The sequence below is a fragment of the Schistocerca cancellata genome, chromosome 3 (assembly GCF_023864275.1).
Source record: "Schistocerca cancellata isolate TAMUIC-IGC-003103 chromosome 3, iqSchCanc2.1, whole genome shotgun sequence".
Taxonomy (NCBI): Eukaryota; Metazoa; Arthropoda; class Insecta; order Orthoptera; family Acrididae; genus Schistocerca; species Schistocerca cancellata.
This window is the reverse complement of record NC_064628.1, coordinates 401,355,197-401,381,132: the sequence shown is the minus strand read 5'-3', so window position 1 is coordinate 401,381,132 and position 25,936 is coordinate 401,355,197. Positions and strand designations below refer to the sequence as shown.

General features: G+C 42.2%; 1 protein-coding gene across 1 annotated transcript in view; it reads left to right on the top strand.

Annotated features, from left to right (window-relative positions):
- Positions 1–3: 3 nt before the first annotated feature.
- The window catches only part of LOC126175145 (forkhead box protein J3-like), a 71,565-nt gene continuing 45,632 nt past the window's right edge, over positions 4–25,936 (top strand). The window contains exons 1-4 of the mRNA XM_049921705.1: positions 4–129; positions 11,122–11,417; positions 21,909–22,032; positions 22,213–22,368. Of these exons, the coding sequence (XP_049777662.1) occupies positions 11,212–11,417; positions 21,909–22,032; positions 22,213–22,368 (486 nt within the window). The 5' untranslated portion in view covers positions 4–129; positions 11,122–11,211. The remainder of the gene's footprint in view (positions 130–11,121; positions 11,418–21,908; positions 22,033–22,212; positions 22,369–25,936) is intronic.

Sequence of the window (25,936 nt, the reverse complement as noted above, 5' to 3'; positions counted from 1 at the left end):
TAGTCGGCAGCGTAGTTATTACACAAGGGAATAAGTGTCGTGCGAAATTAGCTGTCAGTGTAAAAATTTTCAGAAACGCTAACGTATTATATTTTGGATTCGTTGTTTGTATTTTTGAGATAGTATGAGGTGAGTAACGATAAAATCATTTTGTTAAATAAGTGAACGGCAATATTCGTTCTTTTTTAGGTTACGTTTCTTTTAATTTAATTCCTAAATATATTTGAACGTTCGGTGAAAGTCTTATGATAACCAAACTTTCGTTATTTATTATTTAATTGTGCGCTACATACATTTCCCGTGGCTCACGTGATAATTGAAGAGTATTACTTTTGAACGCCAGTGAAACCAAAAGAAGTTTTTTGAATTGCAAACTTGCTTAGGTTAATTTGTAATTAATACTTTTGGGTATATAGTTTACATGCTGTTAAAGTAAAATAGCAATAAATCAGGATACTAACGGTGTTCTCGTCGTAGATGAGGCGACTTATTATAGTCGGCCAGTGAAGCACGTCCTCATAGTTTCGCAAGCTGTATCTGCAGCATTAATGAATCAGGTGGAAGAGGAACTGCATTTTCGTTTGTATGGGAGGCGAACCAGGGCTTCAGCGTAGATTTCGAACCTTTCATCTGCCCTGGTTTGGTAAATAATGTACTGTACCTATTGTTTGTTTACATCCTCTGTTTACAATAGGATGATCAAGATAGTCTGTGGTCTGTCGGTTTCGGTGTATAAATTTGTGCAAGTGACTTGGTGTAATAGTTTAATTGATAAGCATAGTGCTGAATTTAAATTTGCATCTGTGATGACAACGACAGGAAATAGTAAACCTAGTGTATTGAGCATTAGACAAACAGTCATTAGATAAATAAATAAATTGGTATTGACAGCAGTAATATCAAAATAACAGCACCATAAATAAATAAAGCGAACTGTGTACCAATGGAAATGTTGGCCTGAGTGCAATCACAGCTTTACAACTATTGCTACTGATGAAGATAAATAGCTTAATCCAACCAGCTTCATCAAGTCTTTGTTAGATTGGATGGTGGTAGCTTGATTAAGACATGGATGTCAACACATTGGTAGAATGCTTCCAGCCAACTTTCTCATCTTGTTATGGGGCAGATATTTCTTAACATAGGATTCAGGTGACAGTATAGCTTTCCATTTTCAATACCTATATCATTTTGAGTGATGTGATTCTTATTTATTTATTCCATGTGATCTGATGGTACACAGTGTGTTGCAGATGTCGGAAAATATCATTTAACATTGTTAACATATATTAACGTAGGCCTATAGTATCCTAATTTATTATATTGTTCAATGTTTTCAATTTAACACAAACAGCAAGATTACTGTTCTAAGTATTCATTTACAGAGTAAAAACAGTGACACAACAAATATGATTTCACGGCTTTGCTAATTTCATGTTGTCTCCAATGGACTTAATACTAGTGGGAAGATTGTTGAACAGTTGGAGGCCCATGTGGAAAACTCCCTTTTTACGCAGTTGAGTGTTTGTACGTATAACATGCAGGTTTGCATTTTTCCTGGTGTTGTGTTCATGTATTTCATTATTTTTTACGACTCTGGGGTCAGTTGGTACTATGTGTTTTCTGAAAAATTTTAGTCTCTCAAGAATGTAGAGGAAAGGCAATGTAAGGATTTCCAACTTTCTGAAGATGGATTTGCAGGAGTCTCTGGGTTTGCTCCCATTCATGTTTAGTATCAGACAAAACTTAAGACTTCAAGGAGATGTAGTCTAACAATTTGTTATATGTCCTAAAATTTTATCAGCTGATGTACCACCACCATTACTACTACAGGATGACGGTTCAAACCCACGTCTGCCCATCCTGATTCACGTTTTTCGTGATTTCCCTATATCACATCAGACAAATGCCGTGATGGTTCTTTTGAAGGAGCATGGCAGACTTCCGTCCCCATCCTTCCCAAATACTATGGGACCGATGACCTTGCTGTTTGGTCCCCTCCTCCGAACCAACCAACCAACCAATATTAAAGACTTTGTGATTGCAATATTTGTGCACATACATTTGTTGTCTGTTTCACTTGCCATCATGGGGGCAGCTGGATTTCCTTTTCAGTATTGAAGCAGGCACCTTTGCATTTAGTTTTCTCATAATTACATTTATGAAGTGGTGTGTGGTGGCAAAATTGTAGTACAGTGGGATGTACCAAATTTTTGTTGATTGTAATATAGTCATGAAAAATAGCCATCAAAGACCTGGTCACACATTGTTTTATTCTCTTTAGAGTACTGAGAAACTTTCTCATGTGTACCATGATAGATTTTTTAAGTAAAGCACTATTATCATTTATCTTATCTTGTCTGTGGTGCAAGAAGTATTTATCTATTAAATATTTGTATGAGGGTTACCACCCCAAAAAATGTATGTCTTACAATGAAAAATATGCACAGTGAATATAAATACTGTAGATTGTTTTTGTCTTAAAAAAACCAAGTAGATCTGTATTTTTTAAATGTGTGGGTATTACAGTGGGCAAATAAAAATAATTAAAATGTCATGGATAAAGAATCCAAAAGAATAAAGGTAAATGAGCGCAAATAAAAATTAAAGATAGTGATTAAAATGATGTTGAAAAGATAAAAAAATTTAAAAAAAATTATTTCAAATAATGAATTGAAGAAAAATAATGATCACAGACACTTCAATAGAGATTTGGAAAAACAGATGGCACCTACCACATCTCAAATCTGTGAAATGTCAATCAAGAATACCCTCAGCCTTCTGTATTGCCAATTTCATTTTATTTTTGCTACCAGTTTCAGCACAACACTATGGCATCTTCAGGCCCCCGGACTGAGGTGTAGGAAAAATCACACATCTTGTACAATCGAAATAGGGGCAACATACTCACTGGTATCCACGGAATTCTTTTGAACAACACGGTCACTTCATTCGTCAATGATTGACTGTTAGATAGTGAATGTTTGTCTAACTGTCTGCAAAAAGCAAAAGAATATAAGGTCGTGCAACCACCAACTTTTACGATGTTATTTGCATCACCATTACAAACACTTGGGTACATAAGTGCACATGTAATGAAGCACAAAGGAGAAAAGGAATAGCTTTGAGCAGCTGGGGGTTTGAGGCAGTATGCAGACGGTCACTTGCACACAAAACTTGAAGCACAAAGCAGAGGAGCCATTTCTTCAAGGCTCACATACCCACAAGGGAAGCAGAAGAGCTATGAGAGATATAGATCCAGCTAAAGGAATTACCTGTAAAGCAACAGCAGACAACTGGATTTTATATACAAAGATTTAGATTATTTTCAGTTGGTGATTTCGTCTCGGTTGTCAACCACGTCACACACTCAGCGCAAAGCAGTGCTATCGGTAAATGGTCATCTTAAGTTTTATCGACTTTGTGTCCAGTCTGCTATATCTGATGATGATACCTGTCGACACAGTGTTTTAATCCCACTAAAAAGGAACTGGATGAAACTATATTATTAGTGTCAGAGAAGGGTTTAAATTTTGGTCCCACACTGAAACTTACTCCTGTTGCTGTTTTTGTTTGTGCTGTTAAACTAGCCATGCCCCACTTCCATGAGACCAGGTGGAGGAAATGGGGCTCGGATCTCCCGCAAGCTTCATCGAGCACTACCCCCACGGAGCAATATTTTATCTTGTGGAAGTGCAGCTATCTGGTCTGTTAGAAAAGATTAGGATTTACTTATGCTTCCAGCCAACAAAGACTGGAGATATGTTGATGACACTTCCATAGTTTGACCTCATGGGATTGATGCTTTGAATCCTTTTTTCAGTCCATTTAAATTGTCTTCGTCCTAGTGTCAAATTTACAGTGCAAGTTGAGAAGGGTGTCAGACTTCCTTTCCGTGATGTTTTGATTCACTGAAGTGACAATGGGACTTTGGGCATAGTGTATATCGTAAACCTACATGTACTGATCGTTATCTTCATGTGACCAGCCATCATCCATCACACCAGTACATAGGGTCTTGTAGACTTTGGTGAACAGAACCTATGCCATTTGTGACATATGAAGTTTAATACAGAAATTGGACCATAGTTTTTAAGTTGAATGGTTATAATATTCATAAAATATGTCATTCTCTTCAGTTCAGACCGCCAGGGAAACCTGCACAGGATACTTGTAAATGGTTGCATTTTTACCTTTTGCTGTGAGTATTTCAAGAATTTTAAGAAGATAAGACATCAGAAGTATATTTATGCCACCATCTAAGCCTAGGGCCCTTCTTGGGTCAGCAAAGGATGACTGTGACTGAGGGAACACAAAGTATACAAAATTCTGTGTAATTATGGGATGGCTTATATTGGCCACACTATCCATACTACTCAGGACTGATGTGTAGAACACCATCGTGAAATGTGTTTGCTCTAGCTGGAGAAATACACAGCAGCAGAATGCTGTCTTAATTAGAGACATTTTATCTGATATTAAACAACAACAGTCTTCACTACCAGCAGCGGATTCTTTTAATTAGTGTTCTGTTAATGATGTATCATTTTGCCTGTGTCTTCCACCAGTGTGCTACTACTTCATGTGGGTTTGAGCGCAGCAGCACTGCTACTCGTGCATGTGCTTGGACCAGTCATGGTGTACCAAGGAACTGCTAATTCTGTTGGAAACTCAATTCCGGCGATAGTGTGCATCACTATACTCACCTGAAGATGGTTACCAGTTGGTTCATTGAAATATTGTGGCTGCATAAATAAGAGAAGTACCAACAACTCTTACTGGTAATTAGACAATGTCGGAGCCCAACATTGCAATTTTTGCACTGTCCACAGTAGGACAGGCCTGGAAGGATTGAACAAAGCCATGATCTGTAAGCAAATAGAACTACCTACTGTACAATGGAACTTGGTAACACCATAGATAATGGCAAGCACCTCTTTTTCTAGTTGAATGTAATCATGCTGCACTTTGTTTAGAGTTTTTGAGGTAAAAGCAATAGATCTGTCAGAAGAACCAATTCTATGGGAGAGGAGCACTCCAGTCCCTTTAGAAAATGCATACATAGCCAACACAACAGGCTTAGCTGGATCAAAATGAATCAAATTAGCTGAAATGTGTCCTGACATTCTTGGGATGCACAAAGGGAATACCTTTCCGGTGCAGCCTGTTCAGCATAGCAGCAATTTGTGCAGCATTTGCAATGAATTCGATATAATAAGTGAGCTTCCTCATGCCAGCTAGGAGCTCCTAAATGTTAGGGGGCACTGCCAGATCTTTAATAACTTTTGGACGAAGGAGCACTTGTCGTTGTTGCACTTTAAGCCAGCTGCAGAAAGAACTTGAAACATGCAGTCTAAATTTACCAAATGCTCAGCAAGCATATGATACGTGATGACATTGTTGTCCAAATAGTTTGTGCTGCAAGGGACATTACTGTTAATTGTTCCAGGAACTGTTGAAAAATGGCAGGAACTGAAGCACTTCTAAACGTTAGTCTCTGAAACTCGAACAAACTCAAGTGAGTGTTGACCACAAAATATTGCTTGTACTGCTTGTCCAGTGGTAACTGGAAATATGCTTACTGTACGTCAGTCTTAGAAAATAATCTACGGTGTCCTAAACTGTCCTTTAATTCATTCCTCTGGTCATGGGAGAGGAAACAAATCCATGACAGTTTGTGGGTTTACTGTGGCTTTAAAAGCAACACAAAGACATAAACCTCCTGATGACTTTTTGAAAATGACCTAAGGCGATGCTCATTGACTTGCAGAAAGGGGCTGGACAACTTTGTGTCTTCCCATCTTTGCAGTTTGTGAGCAAATTGCTCACGTATTGCACGGGGGACTGGCTGAGTGCGAAAAAATCGTGGCTGCCCAATGTCTGCATTGGTAATGTGTGCTTCAAAATAATTAGCCCTTCCTAAATCTGGTTCAAACAATTCACTGTACTTATTACACAAGTCAGAAACAATAGTGTGAGGCACTGGAACACTGCCGAGAGAGGTGGCACAGTGTTAGCACGCTGGACTCGTATTTGGGAGGACAACAGTTCAAACCCGCAATTGACCGCCCTGATTTAGGTTTTCTGTGATTTTCCTAAATCTTTTCAGACAAATGCCATGATGGTTCCTTTGAAAGGGCACGTGCGATTTCCTTTCCCATCCTTTCCTTATCTGAGCTAATGTTCCAACTGTAATGACCTCATTCTCCCCAGGATGTTAAACACTAATCTCGTCTCTCCACTGAAACACTGATTTCTAACACTTCATCTTAAATTCGCAGGTTGAACAAATCAAACCAGACTACACGAAAAATGTTTGCACTGCTCCAAGAACTGAGTACATGAAATGAAATACATTTCATAATTTCATGAAAAGTTGCTGGCAAACAACACATGCCAAGTAGTGGTATTCCAGGTCTGTTATATGCAGACAGAACAGAAACAGGATTTGATATTTTGGGCTACTGATCCTTAAATATGTGTCATTATTGATAAGGAGAACAGAAGAACCCATATCTAACTGAAATTTAACTGTCTTTTAAGTCACTGTTAATTGAACAAAAAGTTTGCTGTGCTGTCTGCGTACTACAGTAGAAGATTTCTGCAATGCGTAAATGAGAGCTTTCACTTGTGCCGACTCTAATGGCACAGACTACTGGCTACTGGTTTCGGTCAGCAAGGACCACCTTCAGATCTGCACCAAAATACAGGAAAAACACAAGTACAACTAGTGGATTGTCTACAGCTCAAAAACAATAAAATACATCATAATGAAAAGTATTACCGACATACATATGAAAATTATGCACTTTATATATGACGAGGCATACCTGTTTTAAGACCAAGTCCTAATATAGCAATAGTGTCATTGTCAAAAGAAAATCACACATTCAGCCTAGCATTGTCGCATATATATAAAATGTGGTCTATACTAGAGTCATCTTGTTAACAACTCTACTGTTCGCAACAAACTGGTTACAGTAGGCACAAAATTTTTGTCATCTCGTTAAATGTTGCAACTGTAGGCGTACACGTATTGTTCAATTACATTATTGTACAATATGGAATAAAACGAAGAATAGAGTCATTAAAGTCTGTAGTGGATTTACCAGATATATAAGTCATTGCAGTAATAAGATGCAACAAATTAAAAGCATGATCAAAGTTAAATTCTTAAAAAGGAAATATTTAAGTGACAATAATTTGGATATGCTCTTGTGCTGAATTATAGATAAAAATGTTATGGCATACCTAAGAATGAGCTTACGGAGTTCATGGAATAATATAAAAATGATAAAATAAATAAAGAAATAAGCCAAAAGAATGAAAACAGACTACAGTAAGTAATCAGTGCCCTCTGTTGGCCTGACCACCAGAGTGCTGCATGGGCGAGAAGTGGTCAGAGGAGCTAAACCGCGGTACACTTCGGCTGTGAAAACATGCATTGCATACCCTAACTGTGATGATGTATGCAGCGAAATGGAGCTCCATCTGTGTCTGACATTCTGACCAATCTTTTCAGTTACTATCGAATGGGTGAAAGTCATAAATAGCAACTGGCGGTGGTGCTGCTTACTGCAATAGTAACTATCATCTTTCGGTCACTGAGCAGCATTTGTTCAATATGCTGCATCAGAAATGGAACAACTTTGTTTCGAGACATTTCCTGTGGTGGCTCAGACATGGTTAAATGCCTTATATGAGACACAAAAATATCAAAATATACGAGACAAACTCAGCACGGACAATGCATGGGAATGAGGTGCACATATCAACTTTGTAAGCAGGCGAGGAAAGTCTATAGAAATGACCAGTCTCGACACTATTTGTCATACCAAATGAAATAATTTGTAGGTACAGTGGTGTGTTCTTTGCTTTACTCTTTGAGGGGGCTGAGATTGTACCTCAGCATATAAAATATTAGATCAATGTATAATAACATGAAAAAGATGGAGTACTTAACTTTGTTACAATCCATGTCCACAGGAATGTCATGAGTATTCAATACTGTCACTCACTGTGAATGTGTCACTTGATACAGAACAAGATACTAGTCTTCTAACAGAGTGCAACTGACCATAAACTTTTATGCAAAGTTCTGTATAATACAATTTATGCACTGCTGGCTCTGTAGATAAACGATGCTGTCGTCTCAGGTGGTGACTGCTGACTGGGGTGAGCGTCACTGAGTTGTGACATAAGCAAACAAGCCCGCTAGTGCAGTGGTGGTGACACTGGTGTGTGTGTGTGTGTGTGTGTGTGTGTGTGTGTGTGTGTGTGGGCGCGCGCGCGTTTGTGCCCATGCTACAGTCTCTCATTCATTGTTGCTTCTGGTATGTGGGTATGTTTACTTGTGATTCTGTCACCAGGCACCATCCATGTCAAGGTACTTCATTCCTCAGACAACATCTCAATTCTGATCCGTTTGCTGCATACTAGAAAATAAAAATAAGCATTGTTATCATTCTCGTAATTGACTTCTAAAAAGATAATTTTCTTGTAATTTGGAATATAACTGTATGACTCTCTTATCAGAGAAAGAGATCATTTGCCTTCTTTGAAGTCTGACACCAGGTTCATAACATTCCATTGATTCCCTTTTTTAAAAAGCGTATGAAAGTAAAATACTTTTGTGTCATGCCCTTGGAACAATGGCTTCATTCCACTAACAGTGCTCTAAAAATTGAAAGGAACTTATTACATATTACTCCTTTTTGGTTGCAGACAGAAGTCAGGGCGCCCATCTTCAGATCTTTTTCGTGAGAAATTCGTTGTGAATCATTTGAGGTTCTTGCTAAATAGAGTTATGTATCTGGAAACCCAAAAAAGTGTTTCCATGTTAATACTCTTTGAGTAGAAAGAATTCTAGAATGAACATCCACCCCAGACCGCACATCTAATTCAAAACCCAATGATGAAGGCTGCAGGATATGGTATTCTCTGTTGCGATTGATCGAGACTCTGCTGCTTCCAAATCGGACAAGAGAGATGTGGCCACATCTTGAAGAAGTTGTGAAAGTGCCGCATGTGAACAAGGCTCACTCAATAAGACAATCTGTGGTGAACTGTTCACTCTCTGATTTTAAAAGAAGTCTCATAAAAGATTTTCATGAATAACACTGAGAATTGCCATCTGGTTGTCAAATTCAAAGATTGACATGCCAATATGTTATGTATGTATATGTTTTGTAATGCCGTATGGTAATACACTAAACTAATGCCATATGGTAATACACTAAACTCTCACTAATCTGGCCATTCCTGGCACACATGGGTGCTGGATTAGTAGAAGTGCTGTATTATTGAAAGGGTATGAAATTTATGTTAATAACATAGCGGATATACTTTATTAGTTCAAAATACAGCTTTAAATATGTTGGGGATATATTTTATTAAATCTAAAGATTCAATTGTAAAAAACATAGAGCCTGTGTCTTTTTAAATCCAAAAATACGTTAATTTTCAAAAAAAATGTTGTTCTTCAGTTTATACTTAATTATATAGTAGTACTGGATTTTCCATTATTTGATTGTGATAGTACTGTAACATTCACTATGAAACATGTCCCAAATTTGTATTTGTCACAATGATGATACACAATGATTGTATGCTTTATCACACACAACTGCTTCACAAGCATTAGATTGTACTGCATGTATTTGGTTGTTGCATAATATACTCCAGGAAGAAGCTTGCAGCTTTAGCAGCAGCAGTGTGAGAAATCTTCATGCTCTCACCTCCGATGTGCTCTTCTTCATCACTTTCATCAATACTTTCCTGCACACTTTTGATTATTTCTTCATCTTTTAAGGTTTGGTTTATCTCACCATTTTCCTCTTTCAACCACTTAGCAAAATCTTTGTCAATTTCTCGTCCTTCTCCTCCTCCTGGAAGCTTGTGGAACATATCAGTGTACAAAATATAAGCAGTGGATGATTCCAAATTGACTGGCTCATCGCTGTTGTTCAGTAGTGGATTCAACCCTGCATTTGTGAATGACCACACTTGTCTCCAGCTCTTTATTATGGAAGTGCTCTCCACTTTTGGGGCATTGTCAATAACAAGAACAGCTTTCAGTGGAAGCTTTTTCTTCTGCAGCTCTTTTCTCACAGCTGCTACAAATATTTTGTGGAACCACCAAGAGAATATTTTTCTGTTCACCCACATTGTCTTCTGAGTGAAATATTGCACTGGCAGTGTGTTTATGTCACTGTGTTGCAACACACCATTAATGTTATGCACTGTTTCTGTTGCTTGTACCCATGAGCATCCTTCTCATTCTTGGCAGGTAATGTTTTTCAGGGAAACATCCTGTAAAAAGAGTCTGGTTTCATAAGCATTGTACAAGGCATCAGCATTTAAATCTTCTTCCTCTGTTATCTTCCATATCTTCTTTGCAAACCCCTCTGCATCTTTTTTGTTAACTGAGCAACTTTCCCTGGTGACTTTCAGCTACCGGAAACAATGTCGTTTTTTGCAGTTTGAGAGCCAGCCCTCACTTGCCGCAGACAGATTACTACCACCAGGTTGTTTTTAAACTGCAACTGCTTTTTCCTTTATCATCAGGCCAATAGCTGGAATTACTTTACTGCGTTGTTGTATGAACCATCTATAAATAGCTACGTACAGTTCTTCATTCTCCCTCTTTGACAAAACCATCTGTTTTCCCAACTCCCTATCCATTTGGTTGTGCACTGTCAAATAAAGCCTTCTTTCTTTTTAATGTCATAAATAGTGGCTTTTCCATCATTGTACTCTGCAGCAGTGGCTTTCTGCAGAGAACCTCAGTTCAACTTACCTAAATTTTCAACTTTCTGCTTGAAGTCTAGCATAATATGTTTCCTTTTAGAGACATGAAGCTGCACTGTATAGAATGCCACAATTTCAAATATGTAATGCATTGTTTAACATTGCAATTCAGTAACAACAGTGCTGTGCACAATAATTCATTGTTGCGTGCTATTTTAGATGTGGACCAGATTACGGAGAGAGACCAGACTACAGAGTGCCCGATCAGTGAGGGTTTAGTGTAAAAATAATAATAATAATATTGTTATTATTATTATTCTTTTAATTCCTTGAGAACCTCCATTCCTGCAACTATATCATGACGTGTTACAGGTGGCAGGAGTGTGTTGGAGTCCGAATGTGGGCACAGGTGCAGCTTCGGCACACGGGCTGCTGTGGACAGGCTGCGAGACGGCGGGGCTGATGGCCGGCCTGGACCGGAGCCTGACCGCCGTGGACTGGCTGCCGCGGTTGAGCGCGGCTGCCGCTGCGGGCACTGGCCCCACCACTCCGCCTCCCGTGGGGGGCGGCGGCACAGAGGCCGATGGGGCTGCCGAAGATGGGGTGGAGGGGACAGTGTGCACACCTCCCGGCATCACGAGAGCTAAGGATGGCAAGCCACCTCTCAGGTAAGGCAGCGACCTGCAGCCTGTGGAAACAGAGTAATCTTATCATTAAATAGTTTGAACTGAATTATACCTGCAATAAGTCCCTAGTGAAATAGTGTGAGATCTACCTGGAAAGAAACCTTCATTGGGCTAAGAAAGAAAAGGTAGCTACAGAAAGTGTACTAGAATATCTTAAAACTAAACTTTTGTAATACTTCCCTATGTAATCACCGTTCAGATTACAGGATTTAATAAGATGACAAATTCTCTCTGAACTTTGCATAAAATACTTCCACCAGAGTCTGCAAGGGGAGAAAGGCAGTGGAGAGTAGAACGAAGAATGGCGGACTGCCCTTGGGCAAAGCTGGCAATGTTCATTCATTTGGTTGGACAGCAGATTGGTGGTGATGCTTAAATTAATAGACTGCACAGAAATTGCATCAGAGCTAGCATATGATATGTCTGCTACCACAGGTGGTCCTGCCTGTGATTGGACAGAATAAGCTTGTGACAGGAAGGGAATAGGATGTGCTGGATGGGTGTACTGCACAGGACTTGCACCTACGTCCTGCACAGAGGCATGACCCATGTGGCAAGGGATTGGGAGTAGGAGTGTCATAATGGAGGACTAGGAGCTTTTGTAGATTGTTTTTGCAGCGGAGTAACACTTTGGGTGGGGTTCAAGGGGCTGTGGGAGAATGCTCCTCATTTCTGGGGACGGTGATAAGCCATCAGGGGCCTAGTGAAGGATAAGGTTAAATTGTCTTGGTCCAGGATGCTGAGGGAGTGGAGAGGAGGGTGCTTCTCTGCAGTTGGTTGCTGGAGATAGTCAGAGAATTAGAGGCTTCTGTGGATAAGGCTCGGAAAATCTTATGTGGACTAGATTTGGAGGGTAATGCTTGTCTTTAAAGGTCTCAGTAAGACCTTCAGAATACTGGGCAAATGGTTGTCCATCCACAGGTGGCTGGACTATATGAGAGAGGCTTTTCAGTGTAGTGTGGAAGGGATGGCAGCTATTAGAACACAGATAACTGTTGGCAGTCAGTGAGTTCGATACAGGCAGATGTTGTATGGAGCCATAAGGGAGATGGAGGTCTGTCAAGGTAGACACTGTAATCTCCCACCTCCTTCCTTCTTCCATCTGTTGTCCAGATTAAACAATGCCCAGTCCAAGTAATTAATAAGCAAAGTCTCTTGTGAAGATTTGAGAGGAACGATTATTACAACAAATGTTCAAGTTTACTTAGTTTGCCATGTTGAGATGGCTCCAGTTCTTGTTGTCTAGGGGTCTGATTCTTGAAGTTGAAAATCTAACATCAGGTCCTCACAGTTGATTTGAACTAAATAAATTGGAAGATTGTTGTTGCAGAATTTTTACGTAAGTATATTTTCCACTGATTTTCTCACATTTCAGTATATCATACAGTATTTTGATTTTTTCATTAACAAAGCCAAAATTACATTGTTTGCACCTATTATACAAAAATACATCTGATTACATCAGAGGCAAGCTTACGACTCCCACACCCTGCGGAAATAACAATCTTCCAAAGGGTTTACAATTTTCTTAACAAATGAATTTCTACTAGTTTTCATAACATTATTAATTTCGATTATTGTTTCATAAATGACTCCAGAAATAAACATAATAAACAGTACAGGATTGTATAATTAATAATAGAAATTTTAATGTACAACTAATACTTATCGATTGTAACATTGAAACTAAAATATTTTATAAAATAATTCCTTTTCATATATTTTAGCTTGAAATATAGCATACTGTGTATAAAATTATATGAAAGTTTTCAGGGAAGCAACTGAGATAATATTAAACTGTCCAAAATTCGAAAAATAATACTGGTATCGGCTGCTACTGTTGAGGAAATGTATTGTTAGGGTAGGATGTCCCATTAAAACACTGTGTCGAGGTTTGGATCCAGATCATAGATATATCACCAATGAACCAGAACCACATGAAAGATTTGGGATTGTTACGTTGCGAGAAGGAAGGTGTTTTCTGGGTGATGAGGTTGGCTTATAAGGGTGCCATGCGGAAGCCCATGATTATGCTGTGGGCTTTTTTTTTTTATCTTGCCTTCAAATTAGAAGTATGTGTAGATAAATGAGAAGTATATATGGGTAAGGGTGTGATTTGACAGGTTTATAATGAAGATGGGCATGTGGTCCGATACTGATTAGCCCAAAATAAAAATAAACAATAAAATACATCACACACACACTGTCTGTCATTCATCAAGTGCATAAAGTATGTTGGTGTTTAGCTAGATGGCAGCAGTAGTGACAAGCAGGGATCTAGGTGGCATTGAGGTGGGGATGGTTGAGAGGTGATGAAGAAAGTGGTTTGAATTCTTGATGTGGGAAGTTAGGATGCATTTTTTGGGTTTTAAATATTGGTCAACAAGAGCTGAGACTCTTTCTGGAGGAGAACAACAACCAATTACAATGATGCATCTAAGTTTATCTATTTTGGAAGGCATGTAGGAGGCAAGTGTGGAGATAGTAATTGAGATGAGGAGGAAGATGGATGTGGGGAGAGGTTCTGAGATGAGCCAAGGGATCTGAATCAGAACTGTAGGTTGGACTTTTGGGATGGTATCACAGGGTTTGCAGGTTGAATTATCAGGTAGTTGGTGGGCACCTACTGTCAGGCAGTCAGTGCTGTTCATCACAACAGAGGCGAAGCTGTTGCCTGCAGGGGAGAGAATCAGATTTGGATCTGTTTTAAGGTTGTAGGTGGCTACTCTTGCTTTTATAGAGAGGTTTGTGTTTTTAAGAAGGGATGTAGGGAAGGAGGGTAAAGCCAAGCTGAAGGTAAGGAATCACTGCATAGTTAGGTGGGGGTGGGGGAGAATCACGGTTTGGCAGAGGTATGAACTGCAAGAACAATGGTGTATTGCTGGGTTTTGACTGGGTTAGGTTGGAGAGGAGTGGTGGCAAACGACTGTTTCCCCTGAAGGTTTGGGAGGAAGAGAGTAGGTTTTTGATGAGACCAGTATGATTAATTCTTTGTGTGGGGCTGAATGTGAGGCCTTGATATAGGACCTAAACTTCTCTGGGATTTAGGCTTTTTGTAAGTAACTTGAACAAGTGTTTTGGGTTTATGTGGATTCTGGATTTCACGCAATATTGGGAGGGAGTTTGCAGGAACATGACAGTTGGAAAAGGTCAGCAAGGCAGGGTCTGCATTCTGTGAGGGGTTTTGAGTGTGGGGGTCCCCCTGCAGGTCCGGGGATTAGAATAAGCCCGAAGTATTCCTGCCTGTCGTAAGAGGCGACTAAAAGGAGTCCATCCCCCTCACGGGGGTAGTTAGCGCCTGCGTCCGGAGACGGACGGTTTCACGACCTATGATTGTGGTCCTTTTGGTTTTTCACTTCTCGTTTCTTCCTTCCTTTTGGTGGTTCCTTTCTTTGCTCTTCTCCACCTCACTGTCTTCCTTCCTCTTTCCCTTGACTTCTCCTTGCCTTCTCATTGCCTTCTTCTCCTTGCCTTCTCATTGCCTTCTCATTGCCTTCTTCTCCTTGCCTTCTCATTGCCTTCTTCTCCTTGCCTTCTCAGGTCTCCGCCTCGGCGTTTGAGACAGTCTGTCCTCTTTCTCCCTCTCTCTCTTCTTTTTCCTCTTCTTCCTTCCTCCCTGTGCGTGCCTGAAGGCCGACCCACGCGTTCGCACGTGTAGCCGGTGACGGGGTAACGCGGAATTCCCCGCCCTGGGTAGACATGTAAGGCACGCGCGTACCCCCTGGTAAAGGCCAGGCCCGGGGAGGGGTGATTGCCTGAGCTGATACCTTCTGACCATGCTGATTGGTCCCTCCGTCTGTTTCTCGGGAGGTGTGACCTGAGGTGTAAACATTCACCTAAGGCGGGAGTGCCCTCTGAGAGGGTCCCCACAAGGAAGGAGCGCGCCATCGGAGACGCTGGCAATCATGGGGGATTCCTCCGCAATGGATTCTACTCCATCTCTCTCGACTTCTGCCCAAAAACGGAAACGTGACCAGCCACCAGTGACAAAAGTACTACCGCCTGCCCCACAGTTCCTCGTCGTTTCTCGATCTGAGGACGGAAAGGATTTATCCTCTGTCAACCCTTTCGTTATCCAGAAGGGCGTAGATGCCATAGCCGGATCTGTCAAATCTTGTACCAGGTTGCGTAACGGTACCTTATTACTAGAAACTGAGAGTGCCTTTCAGGCACAAAAACTGCTTCGGGCTACACTCCTGTACACGTTCCCTGTCCGGGTGGAGGCCCACCGAACTTTGAATTCGTCTCGTGGTGTAGTCTATACTAGCTCCCTCGACGGATTGACTGACGAGGAGATTCAATCTTTCCTCGCTGAGCAGGGCGTGACGGCTGTCCATAGGGTCATGAAAAAGGTCAACAATGACCTTGTACCGACCCGGACACTTTTCTTGACCTTCGATAGTGTTAAGCTGCCATCGCGCATCAAGGCGGGCTACGAGGTTATTTCTGTTCGCCCCTATGTCCCGACACCTATGCGCTGCTACCAGTGTCAGCGTTTCAATCACACTCGACAGTCTTGTTCCAATGCGGCTAAATGTGTCACTTGTGGCAGGGATGCCCATGAGGGTGACTGTCCACCTCCGTCTCCTTGTTGTGTGAACTGTCAGGGTGACCATGCCGCATCCTCCCGCGACTGTCCTGTCTATAAGGAAGAACGCTGTATCCAAGAAATTCGGGTCAAAGAGAAAGTGTCCACCTCGGCTGCTCGCAAGCTATTGGCTAGTAGGAAGCCCGCGCTGCTCCCAGCGGGGAAATACAGTCCTGTGCTCGCCTCTCCTCGGACTACCAGGGAGGTAGCAACCCAGACATGCGATCTGACCTTCAGCACCACTTTCGTCCGTTCGGCCAGTGCTAAGATCGCGCGGTCGACGTCTCCTCTTCCTCCCATCACCCCACAGACACCAGCCCCTTCATCAGCTTCTGCTAAGACGAAGACACCGAAGTCAGATGCACGGGCCTTCAAGAAGGAACCATCCCGTACAGACTTCCTACGTACCTCGACCTCCCAGCCTTCGACCGGTACTTCCACCAAACGTCCTTCCAAAAAGGCTCATAGGAAGCACAGTTCTCCTTCTCCGCCACGGCGCATTTCTTCTCCTGCGCCACCCAGCGGTTGCCGCCCCAGGCCGTCATCCGTTTCGCCTGGCCGCACCGCTGGTAGCCGTACATCTGGCCGTTCACCGGCAGAGGGAGCTCCCCCTCCCGGCCATCCTCCCGAGATGGCCGATGAACCTATAGACCCAATGGACGATGACTGTCCGCCTACTGACAGCGGCAGCAGTGCTCGCTCGAAGCCAGGCCCTCAGCGGCCTTCGAGGTGACCCCTTCTTTCATCTTCCTTTTCTTCTTACGATGGCACTTATTCACTGGAATATTCGCAGCATTCGCTCCAACCGAGAGGACTTGAAGTTGCTGCTCCGCTTGCACCGTCCGCTCGTCGTAGCCCTCCAGGAAACGAAGTTACACCCATGCGATCAAATTGCCTTGGCACACTACACCTCTGTGCGTTTTGACCTACCCCCTGTGGTAGGTGTCCCAGCTTATGGAGGGGTTATGTTGCTGGTCCGGGATGATATTTACTACGATCCCATCACGTTGCACACCGGCCTGCAGGCAGTTGCCATCCGCATTACTCTCCCCACTTTTACGTTTTCCTTTTGTACCGTTTACACTCCATCGTCATCTGCCGTTACCAGGGCAGACATGATGCAACTTATTGCTCAGCTACCTGCACCATTTTTGTTAACTGGAGACTTCAATGCCCACCATCCCCTTTGGGGCTCTCCAGCATCCTGCCCGAGGGGCTCCTTGTTAGCAGACCTTTTCAACCAGCTCAATCTTGTCTGCCTCAATACTGGCGCCCCTACTTTTCTTTCGGACACATCTCACACCTATTCCCATTTAGACCTCTCTATATGTACTCCCCAACTTGCACGCCGGTTTGAGTGGTATGCACTTGCTGATACATGTTCGAGCGACCACTTCCCGTGTGTTATCCATCTCCTGCAGCATACCCCCTCTCCGTGCTCCTCTAGTTGGACCATCTCCAAGGCAGACTGGGGGCTCTTCTCTTCCAGGGCGACCTTTCAGGATCAAACCTTCACAAGCTGCGATCGTCAGGTCGCACACCTCACGGAAGTCATTCTCGCTGCTGCTGAATATTCCATCCCTCACCCTACTTCTTCTCCACGTCGCGTACCGGTCCCCTGGTGGTCCGCAGCATGTAGAGACGCTTTACGTGCTCGTCGACGTGCTTTACGCACATTTAAACGCCACCCTACAGTGGCGAATTGTATCAATTATAAACGATTACGTGCTCAGTGTCGTCGTATTATCAAAGAAAGCAAGAAAGCCAGCTGGGCTGCTTTCACAAGCACCTTCAACAGTTTTACTCCTTCTTCTGTTGTCTGGGGTAGCCTGCGCCGGCTATCTGGCACTAAGGTCCACTCACCAGTTTCTGGCTTGAAGGTCGCGAATGACGTCCTTGTGGCCCCTGAGGCTGTCTCCAATGCCTTCGGCCGCTTTTTCGCAGAGGTTTCGAGCTCCGCTCATTACCACCCTGCCTTCCTCCCCCGCAAACAGGCAGAGGAGGCTAGGCCACCTAACTTCCGCTCCTCGAATTGTGAAAGTTATAATGCCCCATTCACCATGCGGGAACTCGAAAACGCACTTGGCCGATCACGGTCCTCCGCTCCAGGGCCTGATTCTATTCATATTCAGATGCTGAAGAACCTTTTTCCTGCGGGTAAAGGTTTTCTTCTTCGTACATACAATCGCATCTGGATTGAGGGACATGTTCCCGCATGCTGGCGCGAGTCTATTGTTGTCCCGATTCCTAAGCCGGGGAAGGACAAGCACTTGCCTTCCAGTTATCGACCTATCTCGCTTACCAGCTGTGTCTGTAAAGTGACGGAGCGAATGGTTAACTCTCGATTGGTTTGGCTGCTCGAGTCTCGACGCCTACTTACCAATGTACAATGTGGATTTGGTAGGCGCCGCTCTGCTGTTGACCATCTGGTTACCTTGTCGACCTTCATTATGAATAACTTATTGCGGAAGCGCCCGACCGCGGCTGTGTTCTTTGATTTGGAGAAGGCTTACGACACCTGTTGGAGGGCGGGCATTCTCCGCACCATGCATACATGGGGCCTTCGCGGTCGCCTCCCTCTTTTTATTCGTTCCTTTTTAATGGATCGACAGTTGAGGGTACGTGTGGGTTCTGTCCTGTCCGACACCTTTCGCCAGGAGAATGGGGTGCCACAGGGCTCAGTTTTGAGTGTCGCTCTCTTCGCCATCGCAATCAATCCAATAATGGATTGCCTCCCAGCTGATGTCTGAGGCTCCCTTTTTGTGGACGATTTTACCATCTATTGCAGCGCGCAGTGTACACGTGTCCTGGAGCGCTGTCTTCAGCGTTCTCTTGACCGTCTTTACTCCTGGAGTGTCGCCAATGGCTTCCGTTTTTCTGCCGAGAAGACGGTCTGTATTAACTTTTGGCGCTACAAAGAGTTTCTCCCACCGTCCTTACGACTCGGTCCCGTTGCTCTCCCAATCATGGAGACAACCAAATTTTTAGGCCTTACATTTGACAGGAAACTTAGCTGGTCTCCACATGTGTCATATTTGGCCGCCCGTTGTACCCGTTCTTTAAATGTCCACCGTGTTCTCAGTGGTATGTCGTGGGGAGCGGATCGAACCGTCCTACTTCGTCTATATCGGTCGATCGTCCGCTCCAAGCTGGATTATGGGAGCTTCGTATACTCCTCTGCACGGCCATCCATCTTACGCCGCCTCAACTCCATACAACATCGGGGTTTACGACTTGCGATCGGAGCATTTTATACTAGTCCCGTAGAGAGTCTTCATGCTGACGCTGGCGAATTGCCACTCACCTACCGGCGCGATATACTGTTTTGTCGGTATGCCTGTCGGCTACTGTCAATGCCCGACCATCCGTCTTATCGTTCCTTTTTTGACGACTCTCTCGACCGTCAATACGGGTTGTATGTCTCTGCCCTGCTACCCCCTGGAGTTCGCTTTCGTCGCCTCCTTCAACACCTTAATTTTTCACTCCCTGCAACCTTTCGAGTGGGTGAGAGCCACACGCCACCTTGGCTCCAGGCTCAGGTCCGCGTTCACCTTGACCTCAGCTCGCTCCCAAAAGAGATTACCCCCGGTTCGGTCTACCACTCCCGTTTTTTGGAACTTCGTTCGAAGTTCATCAACATGACTTTCATTTATACCGATGGCTCTAAGACCAATGACGGGGTCGGGTGTTCCTTTATTGTCGGGGCACAAAGTTTCAAATACCGGCTCCATGGCCATTGTTCGGTCTTCACAGCTGAGCTCTTTGCCCTCTACCAGGCTGTTCTTTACATCTGCCGCCACCGACATTCTGCTTATGTCATCTGTTCAGATTCCCTGAGCGCTCTCCAGAGCCTCGGTGATCCGTATCCGGTTCACCCTTTCGTGCACCGGATCCAACGCTCTCTTCAGCAGCTGGTGGACGACGGTTCTCCGGTTAGCTTTATGTGGGTTCCTGGCCATGTCGGTATCCCTGGGAACGAAGCTGCAGATGCCGCGGCCAAGGCTGCGGTCCTCCAGCCTCGGACAGCTTCTTGTTGTGTCCCTTCGTCCGATTTTAGCAGGGTCATTTGTCGGCGCATTTTATCGCTGTGGCATGCCGATTGGGCTGCACTTACAGACAAGCAGCTTCGGCCTTACAACCTCTTCCCGTGGCTTGGACGTCCTCCTCACGCCCTTCTCGGCGGGAGGAGGTAGTTTTGGCCCGGTTAAGAATTGGGCACCGCCGGTTCAGCCATCGCCATCTGCTGACGGCTGTGCCGGCGCCGTTCTGCCCATGTGGGCACTTGCTGACGGTTCGACACATTTTAATGTCCTGTCCAGATTTTAACACACTGCGTCTAGATCTTAACCTGCCAAGTACTTTCGATGCCATTTTAGCGGATGACCCACGAGCAGCTGCTCGTGTTCTTCGTTTTATCAATTTGACAAACCTCTCTAAGGACATTTGATGATGCTGTTTTTTAATCCTATGCCTGTCAGTCTGTCTTTTATCGTGTTTTCCCTTTTAGTTGTTGTTGTCAACTTGTGCCTCGCGGTGCATTCTTAGAGTAGTCAGGGCGCTAATGACCATTGAAGTTGTGCACCCTAAAACCACAAAAAAGAGAGAGAGAGAGTGTGGTGGTGGGGGTTGGAGGAGATTGTTGAGGATATGACAGATATTGTTAAGGCTGGTATTACACTAACAAATTTCTTTGTCAAAGTTGATATGTCAAATATTTTTGTCAAAGAAGTTGGATGGTGCAATAGGGCACTTTGTCAAATCTTGTCTGTTGTCAAATAAATTTGATCAAATCTAGGGCCTTGCTGTAGATTTTATCATAAAAGTCACTTGTCTTCTGTTCACTGCAATATGACATGTTACCACGTGGAGCGCTAGCATCGCTGCAGCGTTCTGTCATCTGTAGTGTGTTTATAAACATGGCCAGTAAATACAATTGGTGTGTACCAACAAATACAAAATTAATAGAGATGTATGAAGCTGATGAGGTGCTTTACAATGTGAGACACCCTGAATACAAAAATAGGTTAAGAAGATCGGAGACCTGACCTAACCTAACCTAACCTAACTTATCTCTCTCCTGTAGAAAGGAATCTGAGTGTTACAGTGAGCCTGTCTTCTGCAGATATAACAGTTCTTAAGTGAGTATTGTGCTTTGTGATATGAGGATACACTTCACTGAGTAAATACTGAAATGTATGCTCGTCCATTCCTAAATAATTTATGTATGACTTGACATCCTCCATTACGAGCTCACGTAACAAGTTTCGTTGAATGCTTTTATTGTCTCATCATAAAACCCACGGCTTCACCCAGGTATGTTTCCTTTTTTTTCCCCCACTTCTCTTCTACATGTGCACACAGTGCAATTGTGGTACATGCAATGGCTGCGGTTAATAACAAGTTGTTGTCAGACATCTTGAACTTTGATGAAAAAAATGTTGACAGTGTGATATCCCGTTTTAGTGCCACGTCAAAGATCTTTGTCAGATAAATTTGATGAATATTTCATCATATCTTTGATCAAATCTTTGACAAAGAAATTTGATAGTGTAATACCGGCCTAAGTAGTGGTACTATGAGGTGAGAATAAACTTTTGGAAGTGGTTGCCGAAGAACTTTTCAAGTTATTGAATGGCCAGGCTTTCAGATTGGGAGATGAGGGGTGTAGGTAATTGGGGTTGCACAGTAACAGTATCTTGTGTGCGAAGAGAAGAGATCCAGTAATGCATTTGCCATGAGGATTTGTTTCTCATTTAATTTACGGCCACAATTGTATTTTTAATGGATGTGCTTAGTAATTTGAACTGTTGGAAGTGATATTTTTGCTTTGCTTTAATCAAAGGTGTCTTAACATCAAATTTACACAATGACTGTTTTTTCCACAGCTATGCGAAGTTGATTCACCTTGCAATCAGCAATGCTCCCAAAGGGAAAATGACTCTTTCCGAGATTTATCAGTTCATCATACAGCAGTTTCCATACTATCGAGATGCAGGTACAGGGTGGAAGGTCAGTTAAGTGAATTAGTATCTGTGATAGCTATTCAATGCTAAGTCACTATATTTTTCTTTTATGTAAGTCTGATACATTTCTTTAGGACATCCACATTGAAGGTTTTGTTTTGTATATGTATTCTCACACTAAATGGTATATGATTTGAGATGTCAGGAAGATTTACTGTGTTTTCAGAATTCGATACGTCACAACCTGTCACTGAACAAATGTTTCACAAAAGTAGCTCGCTCAAAGGACGATCCGGGGAAAGGTAGCTACTGGCGTATTGATTATTCTTCTAGCCGAGAGGAATCTTTCACCAAGAAGAAGAAAAGCACTCAGGCAGTTAAGGTAAAGATTATAATATAAAGTTATATAGTATATTTACACTGATTTGTATTGTGTTGAATGTAAAATAAGCAAAAATCGAAAAGAATAGTGACTGCATATATGTTGATACAAATACTAGTGAATTGTTAATTTTAATCTCCGAATTGGATCTCGATTTATATCCTGCAGGTTCTGTAAACCATGTAAGTGACAGTCTGGTTGACAGAATAATATAATACTAATATTTCACACGGAAATCTTTTTGTCTTTCCTCAAGATAACTAAGATCTCCCCAGTCTCACTCCACCAATGGAATTCGTAATTTCTGTAAAGACTTTAACGTGTATATTAGTAACAGTGTTGATCTCAATAAGAATTCTGCAGTTGAATGTAAATTGACATCATCAGATTATTTGTTAAATTATCATGATACAATACAATATGGGATCAGTATGCCTGTCTTGTACGTAAGCATCCATCAGTGTCAGTACCAGCCAAGAGTACAAGACAGTAGCAATCATGAATAATGGCAGATAATTCCTTTTATAATTTACACTGAAGCCAGAAGAAGACAGATGGTGGACTGCCATTTAAAACTTGTGCACACTACTCTTTGGAAAGTATTGATATCAGAGATTCTTACTAAGCAAATTCTTGGTTTTATTATTTATGTGATATTACAATATTCAATAAATGAACATTGTAAAATTTGTTGGCAAGTGTGAACATTGTACTTGAGCAAAAGTCATGGTGTTCATAATAAAACCTGGAGAGCGAGGAATCTACCTTCATGTTGCAAAAATTACTTATTTAAATGTTTAAGGACATGAAAGATAATAATTTGAAATGCCAGTGGGAGAACTGACAACTTGGAGGAGCAGTTAGTGTAAATAGTTAGGTAAGTAAAAATATAGTGAAGAGATAAAAAAGAGGAGTAGTATGTGGTAAACAGATCCAATATTAGAGGTCTAATTGTGTTACGTGAGGGAATACAAGTTATGTGGGGTATTGGTGTGACTTTCCCTATTGTGTTTCATGTGGTTTCCCCAATTTGGCAAAAGGGTGTCAAGAGAAAGTCACCATCTGGTTGTTATATGTTGGAATCTGGAAGAAGACAACCATTGGTATAACAGTTGTAAATTGTGTTAGCTGTGTTGGGAAAGTACCAGAGCCCCAAGTGCCAATAGAAAGCACTGATGCTCAAATCGTTATAGGCACTGAAAGCTGGCCGGATATAAGCTCAGCTGAAATTTTTGCGAAGAACCTAATGGTGTTCCAATAGGATAGGCTAAACACGGTTGGCAGTGGCTTGTTTGTTGCTGTCAGAAGTAGTTTATCTTGTCGCGAAACTGAAGTAGATTCTTCCTGTGAGTTAATATGGGCAGAGGTAATTGTTGGCAACTGGAATAAAATAAGAATTGGATCCTTTTACCGACCTCCCAATTCAGATGATACAGTTGCTGAAAGGTTCAAAGAAAACTTGAGTTTGATTTCAAACACCTACCCGATTCACACAATAACAGTTGGTGGTGACTTTAATTTATCCTTGATATGTTGGCGAAAATACAGTTCCAGAGGTACGCATAAAATATCATCCGAAATTGTGCTAAACGCATTCTCTGAAAATTATTTCAAGCAGTTAGTTCATGAGCCCACGCGATTAATAAACCATTGTGAAAACACACTTGATCTCTTAGCAACAAATAATCCTGAGCTAATAATGAGCATCAAAACCGATTCAGGGATTAGTGAACACAGAGTTGTCGCAGCGGGATTGAATATTGTAATCCCCAAATCCTCGAAAAATAAGTGAAAAAATACCTACTCAAAAAAGCAGATAAAAATTCACTTGACGCCTTCCTAAGAGACTGTCTCCACTCATTCCAAATTAATAATGTAAGTGTAGACCAGATGTGGCTTCGATTCAAAGAAATAGTATCAGCAGCAATTGAGAGATTTATACCAAATAAATTAACAAACGACGGAACTGATCCTCGTTGGTACACAAAATAGGTTAGAACACTGTTGCAGAAACAACAAAACAAACATTTAAACAGACGCAAAATCCCCAAGATTGGCGATCTTTTACAGAATCTCGAAATTTAGTGCGGACTTAAATGCGGGATGACTATAACAGTTTCCACAACAAAACTTTGTTTCGAAACCTGGTAGAAAATCCAAAGAGATTCTGGTCGTATGTGAAGTATGTTAGCAGCAAGAAACAATCAATGCCTTCTCCGCATGATAGCAATGGAGATACTATCAAAGACAGTGCTGCCAAACCAACCTTCCGAAATGCCTTCACAAAAGAAGACAAAGTAAACATTCCAGAATTCGAATCGAGAAGAACTGCCAACATGAGTAATGTAGAAGTAAATATCCTTGGAGTAGTGAAGCAACTTAAATCACTTAATAAAAGCAAGTCTTCTGGTCCAGACTGTATACCAATTACAGGGTGTCTACGACCTGGGACAACTGGGAGATCTGGGACAAATCCGGGAATTTTTTCATCCGGGAGAAAACCGGGAATTTTTTTGAATTCCAGGAATTTTTCATTGTTTTTGTTCTCAGTGAAATTTTTGTAATTTTGACTGGTAAGTGCCAATACTCTAACAAGGGATATTACTGTATCCTGCTACTGCAGAATCGTACTGCAGCCATAAAACGTGAACAAGAGAAAAAACTAAAATAAAACTTGCACAGGAGATGCGCCATATACAGCAACAAAACACAGTGCTCATACAAGTGTCTGCCAACAGCAAAATGTGTCATAGGCTTTAGGAAGACTATGCAATGCTTCGTAACAACAAATTGCCTCCGATGAGCATGACGTCACAACTGTTAACATTAGATATGTTTTAGCAGTTACGAGTGGGATCATGCGCATGCGCAGTTGAGTAGTATCTTCTTCCGCTTCTGGCTACAGAAATGTGGCTGTTGGCTGTGTAAGCAGTCACAGAAGGAAAAAAAAAAAAGCAGCTAGGTGCTACCGGGAAAAATTTCACTGGCGCGCTCAAGCTTCCAGATTGGGAAGCAGCCCTGGATCTAGGAGCATGGGGGGGTGGGGGGCAAATACGTATAAAACTTGTTTCACAAAGCGCCTAGCATCCAGTGCACGTTGGTCTATCGATTGTTCATGACTTTGAAATGTGTCCCTGTCGGTTTTTGAACATTGTTGAACACATTCTAAGTTGATTTCTGAATGAATCATAAGTTGATTTGTGAATGTGTGCATAGTGTACGTGATGTCTCTGTCAGTGGGATCTTCGTCACATCTAGAAATAAACTTTCCTGCAGACAAAATGGGCTATACGAGTTGAGCAGAGTATAGCCGAACAAAAGAATGCCAACCACTGTCTGATTATGTGGTTGATAGGGTTTGCGAACGATGAGCGTTGTTACGATTACCAGTGAAATCAATAGATTCAGATACCAGAGTGCGAATAAATGGCTAAGAGGAATAACAGGTAAGAAAGATTACGTATTATCTTCTCGGTGTATCCAAGAAAATGAAATTTTGACAGAAAATTTTTGGCCAAATCGCTATACTAGCAAGGGCCAGTTGTACCGTCTCCGGCTAGCAGTCACT